Below are 19,388 nucleotides of genomic sequence, written 5' to 3' on the forward strand. Positions count from 1 at the left end.
TAAAATGTACTTTTTTCCCTTTATGCTTTCCGGAATGTGGGCATCACTGGCGAATCCAGCATTTGTTACTCATCTGTAGTTGCTCTTGAACTGAGTGGCTTGCTGGGCTTCTTCAAAGGGCAATTAGGGAAGAGACTTTGAGCTGATCTGATCTGGTGCAGAGGGATCAGCATGACCTCATACATGAGTCGCAGAAAACTAGCATTCGGGTATAGCAGGAAATAAAGAAAGTGACTGGAATGTTGGCATTTATAGCTAAAGGAATAGAGTATAAAGGTAAGGAAGTGTTGTTGCAGCTGTACGAGGCATTGGTGAGTCCGCACTCAGAGTATTGTGCACAGTTTTTTGGTCCCCTTATTTGAGGAAAGATGTAGTGGCAGAACGGTGGCATAGTGGTTAGCACGGTTGCTTCATAGCACCAGTGTCCCAGGTTCCATTCCTGGCTTGGGTCACTGTGCGGAGTCTGCCCGTTCTCCCCGTGTCTGTATGGGTTTCCTCTGGGTGCTCTGGTTTCCTCCCACAGTCCAAAGATGTGCAAGTTAGGTGGATTGGCCATGCTAAATTGCTCTTAGATTTAAAAAAAAAAAAGGTTTGGTGGGGTTACTGGGTTTCAGAGATGGGGTGGAGGTGTGAGCTTGGGTAGGGTGCTTTTTCCAAGAGCTTGTGCAGACTCGATGGGCCGAATGGCCTCCTTCTGCACTGTAAATTCTATGATTCTAGAGGCAGTTCAGAGGAAGTTCACTATATTGATTTCCGAGATGAAGAGTTTGTCTTATGAAGAGAGATTGAGCAGCTTAGACCTATACTCTAGAGTTTAGAAGAATGAGGGGAGATAAGATTGAGGTATATAAGATGGGAAAAGGTATAGATAATGTACATGTGGAGCGGATGCTTCCTCTTGTAGGGCATTCTATAATGAGAGGTCATAGTCTCAGGATAAGGGGTACCAAATTTAAGAGATGAGGAGAAACTACTTCTCCCAAAAGGGCATGAAGTTTTGTAATTTGCTATCCCAGAGGATGTTGGGATAGGAGGAGTGAGACAGATTTTTAATTAGTAATGGTTTGAAGGACAAGGGAGAAAGGGTAGGACGGTGGAGTTGAGGCCATAATGAGATCAGCCATGATCAAATTGAACGGTGGCTGAATTGCCTACTTATCCTAGTTCTTAGTTATTTCTTAGAACATGAGAACATATTCTGTCTATTTCCACCTTCCAGTTCTTGATCTGTAACCCTGTAAGTAACAGCACCTTGAGCACAAATCTGGTGTTCTTGATTAATAAGGGATTTCTTGATTAATAAGGGGATTAGGGTTATGGGGAGAAGGCAGGAGAATGGGGATGAAGAACATCTTTATTCTTTAGGGTTTTGACCAAGGGTGGTAGCATGACCGGTACAGCCTTGGAGAGCCGAAGGGCCTGGTCCTGTGCTGTATTATTGTTTATTCATATCAGCCATCATCAAATGGTGGAGCAGACTTGATGGGCTGAATGGTCTAATTCTCCTGTATATATAGTCGACAGAAGCTCAATGGCTGAAGGTGAAGACTGTTCAGCACCAGGTGGAAATTGGGAACCGACTGTGGGGGGAGTCAGTTCAATTGGTTCTCTCAATCTCTCTCTTGTTCTGAAAGCAGTGAGTGCCTGGTGCATATTTTGCTATAAACCTGAAATGATGCTGAGTCTGCAGAGAACATAGACAACCTTCCAGACAAAACTATCTGAAGCCGAGATGGAAGAAGTACCAAAACAAAAGCCGCAGCTTCAGAAATATATTGACTGGAAGTGATCCCAGTGCATCAGAGATCCTTATCCTTTAATTTTGAGGGTGGGGGGAGTAGATGGTCAGTTACATTTTCTGCCTGTTTAATTATGATACTGTACATAATTAAAAGGTTCCCGATGTTGTAAAGTTACAAACCTGGTGACTAGTTTATTGTGCTCAATCAAGGACCATGGGTATTTTAAATAAAATCTGTTTTCACCTGTGTTGTGACTCTGGGTCAAGTGAGTCTGAAATTGATGGTACACTAGCCCAGGGTGTTGTGACACTTTGTGACAATCACACGAATTTCGGACCATTCTCTTTTTGTTCTGTTGGTAGATCTCCTCATAGTAATTGATACCATCGTTGTTCACTTTGGCACAGTGTCCCCTGTCTGGATCATCCTCTGAACATTTCCATTGCTTCTTCAATAGTTAGAAAGTTTTTGACAGTTGTTCGGTTAACAAAATATAAGGAGGTGATGTTTCAGTGCGATCTTTCTCTTCAGCTCATTAAGTTTCTAATTGTCTTTCTAATTGTATCAAATCTTGATTGAACAATTCCTCTCCATGGAGCTCAAGCAATTCGCCAAGTCAATCTTCTCCACTTCATCAAGGCCAACTCTCTCCTTTCTCTCGCTCTCTTTCGCTCTTGACCTACTCGGGACGTGCTTTGAGTCACACAAGATTCATACAAAACAATGTCATCCCATGAATGGGTAATATTGTCCGTACCCTTGAGGATGTTAAAGTTATGTCAAAGTTCCCTGGCTGTTGGCATGTTCTCACCATCTGTTTTCTTGGTGAGTTGGGAGAAGTTACAGCGTGGGTTGTAAGCCTTGAATGCTGCTGTTGCTCCCTTTTCCATGGGCTGTATTGATGAAGTCGGGTTGGGTGGCAAGAAAATCACTTTTTTTCGGACAAATCATTGAGGTTGATGGGATGAGCTGGATAATTGAGCATGACTTCGCCAATTATCCAAGAGGATATTGTCTCTGGTGCAAGCAGAAATGGCATACAAAGAACAAACATTCTTGAAAGAGTGCCCTGTCGTCCAGGCTTTTCTATTTGAAAGCCAAATAACATGCAGATGTTCTTTGGAAACACCCTCAAAGCCCTTGGTGTCTTGGACTGGTCAGTCTCAAGTTATGCAGATAGCAATATTTCTTGAAACACTTAAACCATCCACAGCTAGCACTAAAATGTTCTGACTGTGAACTCTCAACCTGTTCACTCGGTAGGTCATTGAAATGAAAATCGCTTATTGTCACGAGTAGGCTTCAATGAAGTTACTGTGAAAAGCCCCTAGTCGCCACATTCCGGCGCCTGTCCGGGGAGGCTGGTACGGGAATCAAACTGTGCTGCTGGCCTGCTTGGTCTGCTTTAAAAGCCAGCGATTTAGCTGAGTGAGCTAAACCAGCCCCAGTTGTACAGACTTTTAACTTTAACTTGGATGACCATCACATTAAGGGACACCATGTGATGGTTTTGGTGTTTGATTCATACTGCCTAGAGCCTTTCCATGTATTTCATGACTATGCGTCTAGTCCAGGGGTGGGCAAACTTTTCCGTGCAAGGGCCGCATTCAGAAATTCACAATTCACAAAGGGCCGCATAGTATATTAAGTAAAATAATTACTTCACCCGGTTATGATTCTGGGCGCCTCATATAGAACATAGAACAGTACAGCACAGAACAGGCCCTTCGGCCCTCGACGTTGTGCCAAGCAATGATCACCCTACTCAAGTCAACGTATCCACCCTATACCAGTAAGTAACCCAACAGCCCCCCCACCCATTAACCTTTAAAAAAAAAATTTAAAAAAAAAAACTTTAAAAAAAAAATTTTTTTTTTTTTTTAATGACTTGGTGGGCCGCAGAAATACCTTTGGCGGGCCGCATGCGGCCCGCGGGCCGTAGTTTGCCCACCCCTGGTCTAGTCCAACTTACCCTGCTTGCACTTAAAGGTGTAACACTTGGTGCACTTTTTTGATATCATCAGGGTTACCACTGTTGTCGGGGGCAGCCCAAGCATTCTGCCAATATCAACTGATTATTCTCCGATCTCAAAATAGTTGAAAAACTCGCATTTAATTGTTAAAGTTATAGTTTTCCTTAGCAGCAGCAGACTCACTACCATCAATTCCTGGGTATTTTGACATGTGTTTAAGAGTGATTCCACAGGGTCAAAGCACCAAATCACAAGCCTGAGATGATCTCAAATGACTCAACGCAAAGTTGAACAAATGTCATAGTTGGAGCTCATCAGTAGATTGCAGAGTTAGGACCTGCTGGCTTCCCCTTTCCTTGAAAGGCCTTGTACCTTTTATCAAACGAAGATCCTGAGCCATGGACAAATCTGTACTGTAGCATGCAGCAAATGTCTCTCTCATCAACTTTAAAATAGTGTCTCTGCCTCACCTGCAGCAAATGCTTCTCTTACTGGCTTTAAAATGACCTCTCTGCCTGTACAAGGGCCACACTTGGGCTCCAAAATCAATCAGAAGATTGTCAGTCAGGCTCCTGAAGGGTTATTTCCACCAAATAAACCCTTGAGCCAAGGAAAGCAATTTTATCTTCCAAATGCCTTTCTCGTCAATTTTGTAATGGTATCTCATTCACTTGATGTAAAGCTCCACATCAGGCTAAACCTGGGGCTCCAAATTTAAAATAAGATTTCAGATTCAGGAGCTGTGCCGTTGCTGCACAGAATTGAGCAGTCCAGGCTTCAACTTCGTCCTTGAAGAAAAATACTGTGGATACAAACATTCTTCACATAAAACTACTGCAGAATTTTTAGAAAAGTCACTCTTTCTTCAAGTCACTGTTCTTTCCTCAGACTCAGTCCAAAATGGTGCCATTGAGTCACGTGATATTACCAGAAATGAGCTTTTGTTAGTTAAGGATATCAAGTGATATTAGGTACGGATTGTGATCTAACTGAATCGCGGAGTAGGCTCGAGGAGCTGAATGGGCCCTTCCTGCTCATACTCCTGTGTGATGAAGAGTAGAGCCAGTAATCTGAACTTAATCAAGCTTCAAATAGTAATTCACAGAATTTACAGTGCAGAAGGAGGCCATTCGGCCCATCGAGTCTGCACTGGCCCTTGGAAAGAGCACCCTACCTAACCCCACACCTCCACTCTATCCCCACACTTCCATCCTATCCATGCAACCCCACCTTACTGTGCCTTTTTTGGACACGTAAGGGCAATTTAGCATAGCCAATCCACCTACCCCTGCACATCTTTGGACTGTGGGAGGAAACTGGAGCACCTGGAGGAAACCCACGCAGACACGGGGAGAACGTGCAGACTCCGCACAGACAGTGACCCAAGTGTGGAATCGAACCTGGGACCCTAGTGCTGTGAAGCCATTGTGCTAACTGCAATGCTACTGTGCTGCCCTTAATTCTTGATATGATTCAGCAAAATCATTACCCACAAATGATCCACAATATAAATGAATTCACAATTACAAAGAATGAAATTTGCCTCATAATTTGATTTTTACATATACTTCCGAGTACTGACAGGCAGAGAGATCTGGGCGTGCATGTTCACCGATCAATGAAGGTGGCATCGCATGTGGATAAGGTGGTCAAGAAGGCATACGGCATGCTGGCCTTCATTGGTCGGGGCATTGAATATAAAAATTGGCAAGTCATGTTGCAGCTATACAGGAGCTTAGTTAGGCCTCATTTGGAATATTGTGCACAATTCTGGTCGCCACACTACCAGAAGGATGTGGATGCTTTGGAGAGGGTAAAGAAGCGGTTTACTAGGATGTTGCCTGGTACGGAGGGCATTAGCTATGAGGAAAGATTAGGTAAACCCGGTCTGTTCTCACTGGAACGGCGGAGGTTGAGAGGCGACCTGAAAGGGGTCTACAAAATTGAGTGGCATGGACAGAGTGGATAATCAGATGCTCTTTCCTAGGGTAGGAGAGTCAAGTACGAGTGGACATTGGTTTAAAGTGCGTGGGGAAAAGTTTACAACAGATGTGCGAGGCACGTTTTTTACACAGAGAGTGGTAAATATATGGAACGTGCTGCCTGGGGAGGTGGTGGGAGCAGGTACGATAGCGGCATTTAAGGGACATCCAGACAAATCTATGAATAGGGTGGGAATGGATGGATATGGACTCCGTAAGTGCAGACGGTTTTAGTATAGGCAGGTACCATGGTCGGCGCAGGCTTGGAGGGCCGAAGGGTCTGTTCCTGTGCTATATTGTTCTTTGAATTAGAGCTGGTGCTGCTGATTTATGGTAATGAAATACGTCAAATTCAGCTTTTCTGTGGGTTCTGGAATTTTTATAGATGAATTCATTCCAGTTTTTGCATGAAAACCATTTATATTTCTCAATTACAGTACAGCAACAACTTTGAGGTTTATAGTGTGCAAAAAGCCGTACAAATAGTACTGCATATTAACTACTATTATTATTTAGGTTCTAAATGTTGGACCAAGGAGGTCACAGCACGGGCAAAGGAGAGAACCAAGGAAAATTATTGCAAATATATCTGTAAATGATGATATCCAGCTAAAGAAGTCCGAGAATGCATGGAAACCTACATTAAAACGAGAAGATACTCCTGATGATTCCGACTTGCACAAAACACAGGTTAGAACAAAAAAACTTCCTTAAATGTGTTTTGCATATTTTAAGCCCAAAGAGCCTGCAAAGAAGAACTGAGTGGAATATCCAGAAATTGTTCCATTGACTGTTTAAGAATTTTCTGAAGCACATGAACCTTCAATAATGGGTGCGTTTTTCTTAATCATATTCCTTTTTCTTACTGTTTCAGTTGAGTGTCAGCTGTGACTTGGTTGGTGGCACTCTCTACTCTGAATCTGAAGGTTGTGGGTTCAATTCCTTCTGCAGAACTTAAGCACAAAGCTCTGGGCTGACACTCCAATCCAGTACTGAAGGAGTGCTGTATTATTGGAGGTGTTGTCTTTCGGAGGCGACGTTAAACAAGCTTTGTCACTATTTTGAAGAATAGCAGTGGATTACTCCCAAGTGTCCTGGTCAATATTTCTACCTCAGCTGTCATTTGTCAAAAGCAGATTACGTTATCATTGTGGGAGCTTGCTGTGTGCAATTTGTGGCAGCTGTGTTTCTTATATTACAGTAGTGATTACATTCCAAAGTACTTAATTGGCTGTAAAGAGTTTATTTAGTTTTAAAGTGCTTACTGAACTCTGCCAATACCAGTCTGATATGGATTTAAAACAGTGTTGGTTTGGATCTTTTATTTATTTATTTATATATATATATATATATATATATATATATATATATATATATATATATATATATAATATATAATATATAAAATATATATATATATATATAATATATAAAATATATATATATATATATTTTTTTTAAATAAATAAATAAAGTTAGAGTACCCAATTCATTTTTTCCAATTAAGGGGCAATTTAGTGTGGTCAATCCACCTACCCTGCACATCTTTGGATTGTGGGGTGAGACCCACGCAAACACAGGGAGAATGTGCAAACCCCACACTGAGTATGACCCAGAGCCGGGATCGAACCCGGGACCTCGGTGCCGTGATGCAGCAGTGCTAGCCACTGTGCTGCCCCTTATAATATATTTTAATGTATCTCTGCCTACTCAGTAGGGAATCTCTTTTTGCAATGTCTTTCTCATTGTGAAACAGAAATGTGTCTTTCTTTAGACATATGTTGTTAGGAAGAAGTGCATCTCCTTCTGTGGTACAGTTCTCAAATTTTGTTTTTAATAAAGAAAGTGTTCTAAAATTCCGATAGGAAACATTTGATAGAATCATAGAATTTACAGTGCAGAAGGAGGCCATTCAGCCCATTGAGTCTGCACTGGCTTTGGAAAGAGCCACCCTACTTAAGCCCATGCCTCCACCCTATCCAAGTAACCCCACCGAGCCTTTTGGACACTAAGGGGCAATTTAGCAAGGCCATTCCACCTAACCTGTACGTCTTTAGACTGTGGGAGGAAACCGGAGCACCCGGAGGAAACTCACGCAGACACGGGGAGAAAGTGCAAACTCCACGCAGACACCCGAGGCCGGAATAGAACCCAGGTCCTTGGAGCTATGGGGCATCTGTGCTAACCACTGTGCCACCGTGCTGCCCCGATTTTATCTAAGATGTTTTAGAATTGTTTCAAATTTGCTGTTTTTCAAGATTTAAAAAGTTAGAAATGTTTAGAGTAGTGGAAAGATGGCGAGCACTATTTCTTCCCCACCCCACTTATGCTACCCGAATCACCAAATTTCCCATGTATTTAACCCGACCCCCCTTTGAAATCTGCTTCCATCATCCTTTCAGACAGTGCATTCAAAAATCAGCATCATCTTGTGTAAGAGTAGGACTTCTGGTGGTGGTATGTAGGGGGAGGACGTGCACGAGGCTCTGGCTAGGGTATGTTTTTTAATGGCCTTTTTCACCCAGTTTATGGGAATATTTCTGCACTAAACCCCACTTGTTTGGGAATGAGGTGCCTACATCGGGGCATGCCCAGGAAAACCAGGAGGAAGAAGCCTGATCGTGAAAGTTTGTCGACTGAATTGGAGGCTTCTCGCGGCTCATTGGTTGAGAAAATGGCGGAGGCAGCTTCTGTGACTCCGGCCACTCCACTAATGGCCGTGATACCGGCATCTTAGCGGCGGAATTTGACAAGAAAAAACGGATAGTGTCAGGAGTCCTCTGCCAGTCAATGGAAGAGGCCCTGGCTCCCATTCAGTTGGCATAGGAGAAGATAAATAAGACCGTAAAAGCGCATGGTGATATGATGCAAGGCATGGAGGCGGCCCTGTCAAGGCATAGCGATCAGGTTGCCTCTCTGTAAGCGGAGATGTCGCTGATGGCTGAGGCTAATAAAGTGCTGAGGCCAGTGCTGAGAATATTTTGCGAAAATGCTTGGAAGGTTGGACTCGGACCCCCCCCCCCAAGCTGGATCGTGCCCAACGAACCAACATGAACATTTCATTGCATTCAGGCAAAAGAACATTGTGATTACAAATGGGAAGGCCATGCCGTCAGGATGTGGGAGCGGAACTGGCAAAGAAGTGGGTGACGGTCACCAAGGTCAAAGCCACCCTGTATAAGTTTGTCGAATAATTGATCTCTCTACTTTTTGATATGTGTAATGGGTTTGTTACCCATTAGACTTGCGCAGGCCTTTATTTCCCTGATCCTGAAGAAGGACGAGGACCCTACGGAATGTGGGTCGTATTGACCTATTTTGTTTTTGAATGCGGACACTAAGTTACTCACAAAAGCTGTGGTTGGAGTCCGGCCCCCCCAGAGCTGATCTCGGGACCAGATGGATTTCGTCAAGGGTCGGCAATTGTCGGCCTATAATCAACGGCTGTTAAATGTTATCCGCTCGCTCCCCCCCCCCCCCTTCAAGCTCAAATTCCGGTTCCTTGGACGTGGAGAAGGTGTTTGATGGAGTAGAGTGGGGATATCTCTTTGAGATTCTTGGAAGGTTTGGATTTAGGCAAAAGTTTATATCTTGGGGTTATTTACTGTATAAAGCCCTCATGGCAAGCATTGCACAAATACGGTGAACTCGGGCGACTTTGCGCTGACTCGGGGCACAAGGCAGGGTTGTCAGTTGTCACCGCTTCTATTTGTTTCAGCAATAGAACTGTGAGCTATAATGCTGAGGTCTTCAATTAATAGAGGGAGCTGAATGTGGGAGGGGTGGAGAATAGGGTGCCCTTGTACACGGATGATCTGCATCTTTATCTTACGGACCCAGTATTCACTTTGCATGAGATAATGAATCTGCTGAGCGGTTTGGCTGTTTCTCTGGGTATAAGTTGATTTTTGTTAAGAGCATATGCTAAGCATATGTCAAGATTTTTATTTTGTTTCCAGTCCCTCCGCAAATCCTTCTTTGTCAGAATTAGTGTCCTCTTTCATTTGAGCGGGTAAGACCCCATCGATCTGTAGGGCAATTCTCTGGAGAGATTGACAGTCAAGAGGTTTAGCTTTACCAAATTTATTTTTTTATTATTGGGCAGCTAATATTGGGAAAGTACTGCGGTGGTTTAGTGATCTGGATTCTGTATGGGGGCAAATGGAGGCAGTTTCTTGTAAGGGTTCCAGCCTCGGTGCCTTAGTAACTACATCATTGATGTTTTCTCTGGCAAGATTTTCTTCGAACCTGGTGGTGGTGCTGTCCATCCTGAGAGTCTGGAAGAAGTTCAGATAGCATTTCAAACTTAGTTCCATGTCTTTGCTGGGCCCTAGCTTCAGTAATCATCTCCTTTTGCCAGCGGGTTTAGATTCAATGTTTAGGTAATAGGAGGGGAAGGGTTTGGAGAGATTTGGGGACTTGTTCAGCGGAAAAATTTCAACTCCTTGTTTCCAATTTGTTTAGATATTTTCAGAGTTAGGATTTTTTGCGTGAAGCTTTTCCTATTTTCCCCTTGGCACTATCTGCCTCCTTGTTGAACAGAATCTTGTCTTTTGGCTGGTCTAGTGGGGGGAGCAGACAACATCCCTATGTGCACACACTGGGCCGAGCTACAAACCATCATCGACACATTCACCGAGGCCTATCAGAGAATGGGCCTCAGACTAAACAACCGGAAAACAAACGTTCTCTGCCAGCCTGCTCCTGCTATAGAAAATTGCCCCCAACCATTAAGATCCACGGTGACCCCTGGACAATGTGGATAATTTCCCATACCTCTGGAGCCTCCTCTTGGCGTGAGCAGGCATTAACGATGAAATCCAGCATCTACTCCAAACTGCCAGTACAGTCTTTGGACCCTGAGGAACAGTGTGTTTGAAGACTGAGACCTTTAAATCCAGTACCCCGCTCATAGTCTACAGAGAAGCTGTAGTTCTTGCCCTCTTGTATGCATCAGAAATATGGACTATGTACAGCAGACACCTCAAGTCCCTGGAGAGATATCACCAACGTTGCCTGCGCAAAATCCTGCAAATCCACTGGCAGAATAGGCGTATCAATGTGAATATCCTCGCCCAGGTTAATAAACCCAGTATCAAGGCACTGGTCGCGCTCGACCAGCTGCGATGGGCTGGCCACATTGTCTGCATGCCCGACACAAGACTCCTGAAACGAGTGCTCTACTCCGAACTCCACAATGGCAAGCGATCACTAGTGGGGGCAGTGGTAACGCTACCAGGACATTTTGAAAACCTCGCTAAGTAAATGCTATATCACCATCAACATATGGGAATCGTTTGCCTTCAAACACACCAACTGGAGAAGAAGCATCTGCAAAGGTTCCAGTCACCTTGCATGTCGCAGGGCCGAGCACGCGGAGGCCAAGCGGAACAGTGGAAAGAGAGCTCAGAATCCAGGGTGTGTCTTCCCCCCCCCGCCAACGCACCTTATCAGACACCACCTGCCAAACCTGTGCCACGGTCTGAAGATCCAGGATTGGACTATTCAGCCACTGCAGAACCCACCTTCCCAGAGTGGAAGCAAGTCATCTTCGACCCTGAGGGACTGCCCAAGAAGTCTACCTAAGATGGGCACCATTCAATTCCTTTTTTAAATGTTAGTCACTGTCAGTTATCAATGGGTTTGGTGTAATATTGGTGGGTTAAGTGAGAATGGGTTCTTGATTGTTTGTGTTGTTTTTGCATTATAACTTGCATTGACTTTCATATTGTTGTGTTTAGAATGAACTCTTTAATCAAAGTATTCTTTTCAAACCTGTGTAAAAAATAAAGTTCCTCTTCCCACCTCTGTTCCTTTGCCAATTAACTTAACTCTGTGTCCTCTTAATTGCCATCCCTCCTGCTACGAGAAACCATTTATGCTCAGTTACTCAGTTTTTGAACATCTCTGCTCTAAGGAGAATGATCAGCTTCCCTCTTTCCACATACTGATTTTGGCAAATCGCCCAGAGCCTGACTGAATGAGCTACTTGCTGAGGGAAAGGTGGAACATGGCTGCTGACAATTTTTTAATAACCTGTATGAATAAAAATATCTCTGTGAAGAGAAAAGTAACTACATTTCAATCCAGTCAATTGTTTGGTTATTTATAATCACTGCATTTTTCCTCTTTGATGAACAGCATATTGTGTTGAAAAAAGAAATACATTTCAAATCTTCCTGTGTCATGTTCTGATAATTCTATCTTTTTGTGGGATTGGATTCAGTTGCGCTCTCAAATTGTTAATAAAAAAGTGCTTAATAGAAATGGCTCCTCAGAGGAAAAGTACATAATTTGACAGACCAACAAATGTAGATTAATTTAAGAGCATGCATTTAAAGACAAATTTTGTGACATTGTTGTTTCAGCTGAGCATTAATAATGAATCTCTTGGTTTCAGTAAAATTCCAGGTAGCTGATAAAAAAAATCTAATTGTAGAGTGGGTCTGCTGTTCAGCCCAAAATGTTTGGATTGGCAACATACAGAAGATCATATGAGGAAAAGTTAGCTCATTTGCTCATGAGTGCCAGACAGAGGCTCGTAAATGCCTCATTCAATCAACTTGCTCCCACAAATAAGACTATCGTTGCGCCTTTTTTCTGATTGACCCCCAACTACTTGTGTGCAAGATGGAAGTGGGGGGGGAAACGATACCACACCATTCAGGCACATGTCTCGTAAAGGCATGGAGGTGCTAGATTTGTTTTCTTGCTTTCTGTCTGTGTCTCTCTCTCTCTCTTCTGCAATAGGATTATTAAAATATCCTATTGACTACTTCCGGTGGCTGCCATGGAGACTTCTGGCGGCAGCCATGGAGCGAGTGGTTGCACATTTGGTGGCTCCTGCTCGAGGTGGAACTTCTGGTCCTTTTTCACCCGATTAAAGGTGTGGTTGTTCATGTAAGGTGCATGAGGAATAGAAGTGTTCCATTGGTGGGTCCGGTTTATGGCGTATCAGATGAGGAATGCAGCAGCCTAGGTGAGAGCTTATTTGTGGTGCAACACAGGAAAATATGGCAGAGAATGCTGGTGCGTCGTTACCCACCCAGTGGCCTGCTGAGCAACTAGTGGACTTTGGAATGCGATGTTCCAGAGGCAGGAGGCCTCAAAGGACAAGGATGGTGGAGCTGCTTAGGGTGGGTATCAGGAGAGTGGAGCAGAAGCTGGAGGTGCATGGTCTGGCACTGGAAAGTGGGAGAGTCGATGGCCGAGCATGAGGACCGGCTGGCCTTGTTGGAGGCGGGGATAGCCACAAGAGATTGTGGGAGACGGTGGAGGATCTCAAGAACCGCTCCAGGAGGCAGAATCTCCAGATCAAGGAGCTACCTAAAGGGATCGAGGGAACGGGGACCACAAAGTATGTGACAAGTATGTTGGAGAAGTTGATGGGGGGGGGAAGAGAGGGTCTTTGACACCACCACGGCACTAAAGAGGAGGCTACGGGCAGCACGGTGGCCTAGTGGTTAGCACAACCGTCTCACGGCGCTGAGGTCCCAGGTTCGATCCCGGCTCTGGGTCACTGTCCGTGTGGAGTTTGCACATTCTCCCCGTGTCTGCGTGGGTTTCGCCCCCACAACCCAAAAATGTGCAGAGTAGGTGGGTTGGCCACGCTAAATTGCCCCTTAATTGGAAAAAATAATTGGGTAATCTAAATTTATTTAAAAAAAAACTAAAGAGGAGGCTGAAGGTGGGTGAGCTGCTGAGGGCAATTGTGGTGCAGTTGTATCGTTTTCTCGAAATGGAGAAGTTATTCAGGTGGGCGAAGCAGATGAAAAAGTGCACCTGGGAGGGAAGCGTGTTGAGGATCTACCAGGACCTGGGTGCGGAATTGGCCAAGCGGCAGGCGGGTTACAACCGAGTCAAGGCTGCTCTTTATAATATATCCTATTGACATGCCACTTTTTGAGCAGGTAATTTGTAAACAATTTGGTTTGTTATTTTAGCATTGCTGGCTCAAAATTATTGATTTCATTTGAAGTTAAATGTATGTGGCATTGACTTGGGAGCTGGTAATTCAGTTAAGTGGCACGCGTGATTTCATGAATCATAGAAGTATCCACAGGCTAAATTACAGTCTTGCATCAGAATATAGTCGGTACTGAGTGTGTGTTTCGTTTATTTTTTTCTTTCTGTACTGTCATGTGACAAGGTGTGCTATCAGTGAAGGAAAATTAAACCTTTATACTGTAGTGACAGGCCCTGAAAGTATTTACAGTAGGATTTGGTTCCAATTCATTGGCAGTCGATTTGGAGGCCAATACTTGAAGAATTGTCATTTAAAATATAGAAGATTGAGTACTTATAAATAGTCTTGTGTTGAATTTGTCTTCTGAATATAATCAATCTACATATTAACATTGTCAATATATAATGGGTCTACAGCGTCATGTTTCTCAGTAAAACCTCAACAGCAAAGTAATCAGTGAATTGTTTAGTATCATCTTTGTTGCTACATTGTAAATCTTTGCAATTCAGGTATGTTAATGAGGTTAGAAGTAATTCTTATTATTTTGTTGAATTAATATCCTGTAACCCAAATCTTCCCTCATTTGGCTTCTGTTATTGAATCAACTTTTCTACTCAATCCAGGAACTATTCCGACGAGTACGGAGCATCCTGAACAAGCTGACTCCACAAATGTTTCAACAATTGATGAAGCAGGTTCAGGAGCTAACAATTGATACAGAGGAGCGGCTAAAGGGAGTTATTGACTTGGTGTTTGAGAAAGCTATCGATGAACCAAATTTCTCAGTAGCATATGCCAATATGTGTCGCTGCCTCACGATGGTAAGTTAACATGCGTGTGTACATTTTGCAAATGCAGACAGATTGTGACAGTCTTAAAATTGCAGATCTGCATTTTCCTTTTGGTTATTGTGGATTATACCCGGTGTAGCAGGCGCAACATTTTAAATTCTGTTTTAATGTCAAAATGCTTACTTTACTGTCTCTTTGCTTAAGGGAAAAGGGCTCTGCTGGTGAGCAGAGCCATGCTCCTGCTTGCATGCAGATATCTGAAGATTGACCTATTGCAATCTGTCCTATTGAGATATCCTAAGTACTGCAAGCTCCTATGTTGGAAGTTTTCCTATAATAGAATCATAGAATTAGAATCATATAATTTACAGTGCAGAAGGAGGGCATTTGGCCCATCTGGTCTGCACTAGCCCTTGGAAAGAGCACCCTATCCCTGTAACCCCACCCAACCTTTTTTTGGACACTAAGGCAATTCAGCATGGCCAATCCACCTAATCCTGCACATCTTTTGGACTGTGGGAGGAAACCAGAGCACCCAGAGGAAACCCACACAGGCACAGGAAAACGTGCAGACTCGGACAGTGACCCAAGCCGGGAATCGAACCTGTGATCCTGGAGCTATGAAGAAACTGTGCTAACCACTGTGCTACCCTGCTGCCCACTAGATGAGAACTATTCAACAATAGATTGTTTTCTGCTAAGGATAGAAATGTTAGTTGTAGTGTAAATCAAAGAGAAAGATGATGTAGATTTGCACTGGACTGCCATTCACATGAGCATCACAGTGGTCCAAAGAAAGATTGCTATTCTTCAAAGTAAAGCTGCTGAAAGTTTCCACAGATTGCTATATATCGGTTAGACTAAATCATTCATGCCCCAGTATGAGCAGTAATCTTTCTTAGAAAGGATAGCATTTGGGCATCCACTAATCTTGCATCAATAGCTGAATATAATGGTAGAAATTGATTACAGTTTTGACCTTTAAGTCATGTTTATAAAGGGTGTGAGACTCATATATTTATAATGAAGATACTCATTTCTATCATAGTTGAAGGTCCCGATGTCAGATAAGCCAGGAGCCACTGTGAATTTTCGCAAGCTGTTGCTAAATCGCTGTCAGAAAGAATTTGAAAAGGACAAAGCTGATGACGTTGTCAATGAGAAGAGGCAGAAAGAGATCGACGCAACTGCTAAAGTAAGGAGCCTTAACATACACTCAAATGGTGCCTCTGACATCGTTCTTTCTATATGCTGCTTGTGAATGGTTTAAACTCTTTTTGACACTCCTTGATATCAGCATTCTGATGATATTCGAGGAAAGCTTGGACAAATCAGTGATTTTAAAAAATGTGCTGGAAGTACTTCACAGGTTTGGCAGCATCTTTGGAGACAAACAGTTAATGTTTCAGGTCAATGACCTTCTGTTAACTTTGGCAAATCTGTATCAGAACCTTCCTTCAGTATTATCATTAAAAACAATTTGATAATTTTCTGGTCAATCTCCTGAGAGAAGAAATATATTTTCATTTCTCCAACCTGTATTGAACTTGGGTGCTGTTTATTATTCATTCATATGTCAGTGTTGCTGGCAAGGTGAACATTTGTTGCCCATCCCTCATTTCCCTTGATGTATTCTGGCAGGTTGTCCATTTAAGTGAATTGTTTTGGATGACCAGGTGGCTTGGTGAAATGTTGTGCCAACACAAACTAAGTGGTCCAAATGCAACTTCCTCATTTCTGTCATGTCACTCGAGGTTGATTAGCGATTGTTAGGAATAATACATGCGATGAGAGTCTGATCATTGGAAAGTAATTGAGATATTGACTTCATGTTTTTGTGCAGTGGCTTGGTCTAGAATGGGTCCAACTTGACTTTAGTTAATCTGAATATCTGCAAATCTTCTGCTTTTGACTTGTTGTTTTCATGAAGCTTCAAAGTAGGATTGACCATTATTACAGACGTACATTCGCAAGAAGCTCCGCTCTATTTGTTCCACACTTTGTTGCACTAAAATCTTGGATTTCTTGTTGTTCTCAGAAGCAATAAATGCTGTGCAGGTCTTTGGATGCAAGACCCCTTGTCTATCACTTGTGGATTAAGCCATTTCTATTACCAATTTAAAAATAAACCTCCAGTGTTAAATAATATTCACAGGATTATTTAAGCAATATTTTTCTGGAAGTATTTTAATTTCATCTGCTGTAAAGATTACAATACTGGTTAATATATAATATGATAATGAATGTTTCAGCTCTGTTGCATTTAAAATCATTGTCAAAGCACAGTCCTGAGGTTGCCATATATGGCATTCCATGTTTTTGTGCATTGCTATGTTAGACCCATTGCTGTGCTTATATTTCTATGGCTTCATCTTTCAAAATCAACTCGCTTAAGGTGCAGGCAGGGGAGACAGAGCTGGGTTACGACTGCAAAACAACTGCACTGAATTGAAAGTGAACAGAAACTGAAAAGAACCAGTAAAGCAGCTTAGTTTGCTTTGAGGAATGAAAAGGGGGTATGGAGGGAAAACGGGCGTGGAATACTGAATTTGCATGATCAGCCATGATATTGAATGGTGGTGCAGGATTGAAAGGCCGAATGGCCTACTCCTGCACCTATTTTCTATGTTTCTTTTCTATGTTTCTATATGTGTGCTTTAATACATTAAAATAGTTCTCACCTGGGGGAGGCATGTGGCACAGTGGTTAGCACTGGGACTGCGGCGCTGAGGACCTGGGTTTGAATCCCGGCCCTGAGTCACTGTCCGTGTGGAGTTTGCACATTCTCCCCGTGTCTGCATGGGTTTCATCCCCAAAGATGTGCAGGTTAGGTGGATCAGTCACGCTCAGTTCCCCTTAATTGGAAAACAAATAATAATAATTGGGTGCTCTAAATTTATTTTTAAATATATCTAAGGAGTTGTTTTCTTCACCTTCTAATTGGAATGGGTGGCACTGAGACCTGTAGCCTGCAGTTGGTGTGCCATGCGAGATCTTCGGAATACTTTCTGTACCAGAGGCCCAATTAAACAGGAAGTGCCTCCATTTGCTGTAACCCAAGTTGAGGGTTCCTGAACTTGAGGAACAGCTGGACTCTGCTTGGCATGCTAGCAGTTCAATGTTTCCTGAACTGAGGGTTCTAGGAGATAGTCACCCCGTCGTCTTAGAGAGTTCAAAATAGCAAGTGGGTGACCAACTAGAAGAGTAGGAAGAGCCAGGCAGTAGAGGAAGTCTCTGCCAGTGTGGAACTCGCATCATTATTCAGCAGGGAATACCATTGAAGGTATTTGCTCCCTGATGCCTGGGTAAAGGACATCACTGAGAGGTTGTATGTGTTTGTGTGTTGGCTGAGGAGGGTGTGGGATAGGGGCGTGGGGGGATGTGGAGGAGGAAGTGCAAGAGTTAGATGTTATGATCTATACCATATACATTGAGATGATCTTTGCATTGCTTACAGTGCTACACAGTGAGAAGATTAATATGTGGCTCGACACTGCCAAGGCTTTGGATACCTTGGAAATTGAGATCAGTTCTATGGAAGGAGGGACTGTTCAAGATGGGCGGGTTGTACCTGAACAGAGCTGGAATAAGTCCTTTCCAACAGATTAACTAGTGTTAACAGGGAGAGCTTAAACTAATATGGCAGGGTATTGGGCACCAAGATGTAGTATTCAAAAGGGAAAAAGAGGTTCACAGAGTTGGGTGAGACATTAGTTATAATTAATACAGAATTGGTTGGCATCATAGGAAATACAAAGTTGTCTAGATTAAATTTGGAGTGCAAGGGTGTAAATGCACAAAATTGCGGTTAATTGGGTTTGTGAGGTGCAGGCACGAATAACCACATGGGAACATTAGGTCATGGCAATAATAGAAAAGTGACTTTTAAAGGAGGGAGGATTGGATGCTTCATGTTCAGAATGTTTTTTGCCCAATGAGGGAAGCACTGCTAGTTTTGGAATCAAGTGGGTCAATTAGAGGATGTCACAGCGGAGTGGGAAATCTCAATAATAGTACAAAAATAGTAATAGTAGTATAAGGAACATTCAGGAAAGATGACAAAGACAAGGAGGGGCAACGGCTTTTACTTGTGCTACTGGAAAGAGTGAATGCTTTTGAAGGGTCAAAGACAACATTTATTTGGTTGGGGTTGAGATACAATGGAGGAACCATCGCATTGGTGTATTTTTAGACTACTAAATTGTGGGAAGTAGGAAGAGAAGCAAATTTGCAGAGAAATTACTGAGAGGTTTATTAACTATGCTTCAGATTGCTCTTTGCCCTTCTCCATAAGTATTCTGAAACTCATGACAGACTGCTTGACATTATGATCACTATTTCTAAGATGTTTTCCCACAATGATATTCGGCAGTTGACACAGTTCACTTTCCAGGACATCACCAGAGGGGGGATATTTTGCAAATTGAGCAACAGTCTGACCCTTGTAAGTTGAGACTGGCAAGCAGAAAAGTAGTAATTGACAAACTTCAAAGAGTAAATATTTTGGATACAGTTTCAGTACATTCCCAAAAAGGAAGACAGGAGGGCAATTAAAGTCAGGACTCACTAGACATTGAAGATGGAGTGTAGAATGAATCAGAGAAGGCGGATGTATGATAGATAACAGCTTGGTAGTTCAAGTGAAAATCGAACTGAATATGAAAAGTGTGTGGGAGTGGAAAATGATTTCAGAGCAAAGGAACTAAAATAGATGGTGATTAACATAAGGGAATCCTCAGGTTGGATACTGAATGAGATAAAAATAAAGAGGACCACTTAGAAAGGCGAGCCATGTCTAAGGTGAATAAGTCCAGATGTATGATAAGAGCTGCTGGCACAAATAACCACATGAGGACTTAATGTTGTGGTGATAATAGAAACACAACTCCTAAGTTGTTGAGGGAAATGATAGTAATTGTGGAGCTGCTATTGCA

General features: G+C 42.9%; 1 protein-coding gene across 30 annotated transcripts in view; it reads left to right on the plus strand.

Annotated features, from left to right (window-relative positions):
* LOC119979278 (eukaryotic translation initiation factor 4 gamma 3-like) overlaps positions 1 to 19,388 on the plus strand; it is a 504,690-nt gene that overhangs the window by 376,505 nt on the left and 108,797 nt on the right. For all 30 annotated transcript variants that reach the window (XM_038821282.1, XM_038821283.1, XM_038821288.1 and 27 more), the window contains 3 exons: positions 6,214 to 6,387; positions 14,287 to 14,484; positions 15,503 to 15,649. In XM_038821282.1, the coding sequence (XP_038677210.1) occupies positions 6,214 to 6,387; positions 14,287 to 14,484; positions 15,503 to 15,649 (519 nt within the window). The remainder of the gene's footprint in view (positions 1 to 6,213; positions 6,388 to 14,286; positions 14,485 to 15,502; positions 15,650 to 19,388) is intronic.

The sequence above is a fragment of the Scyliorhinus canicula genome, chromosome 16 (genome assembly GCF_902713615.1).
Source record: "Scyliorhinus canicula chromosome 16, sScyCan1.1, whole genome shotgun sequence".
Lineage (NCBI taxonomy): Eukaryota > Metazoa > Chordata > Chondrichthyes > Carcharhiniformes > Scyliorhinidae > Scyliorhinus > Scyliorhinus canicula.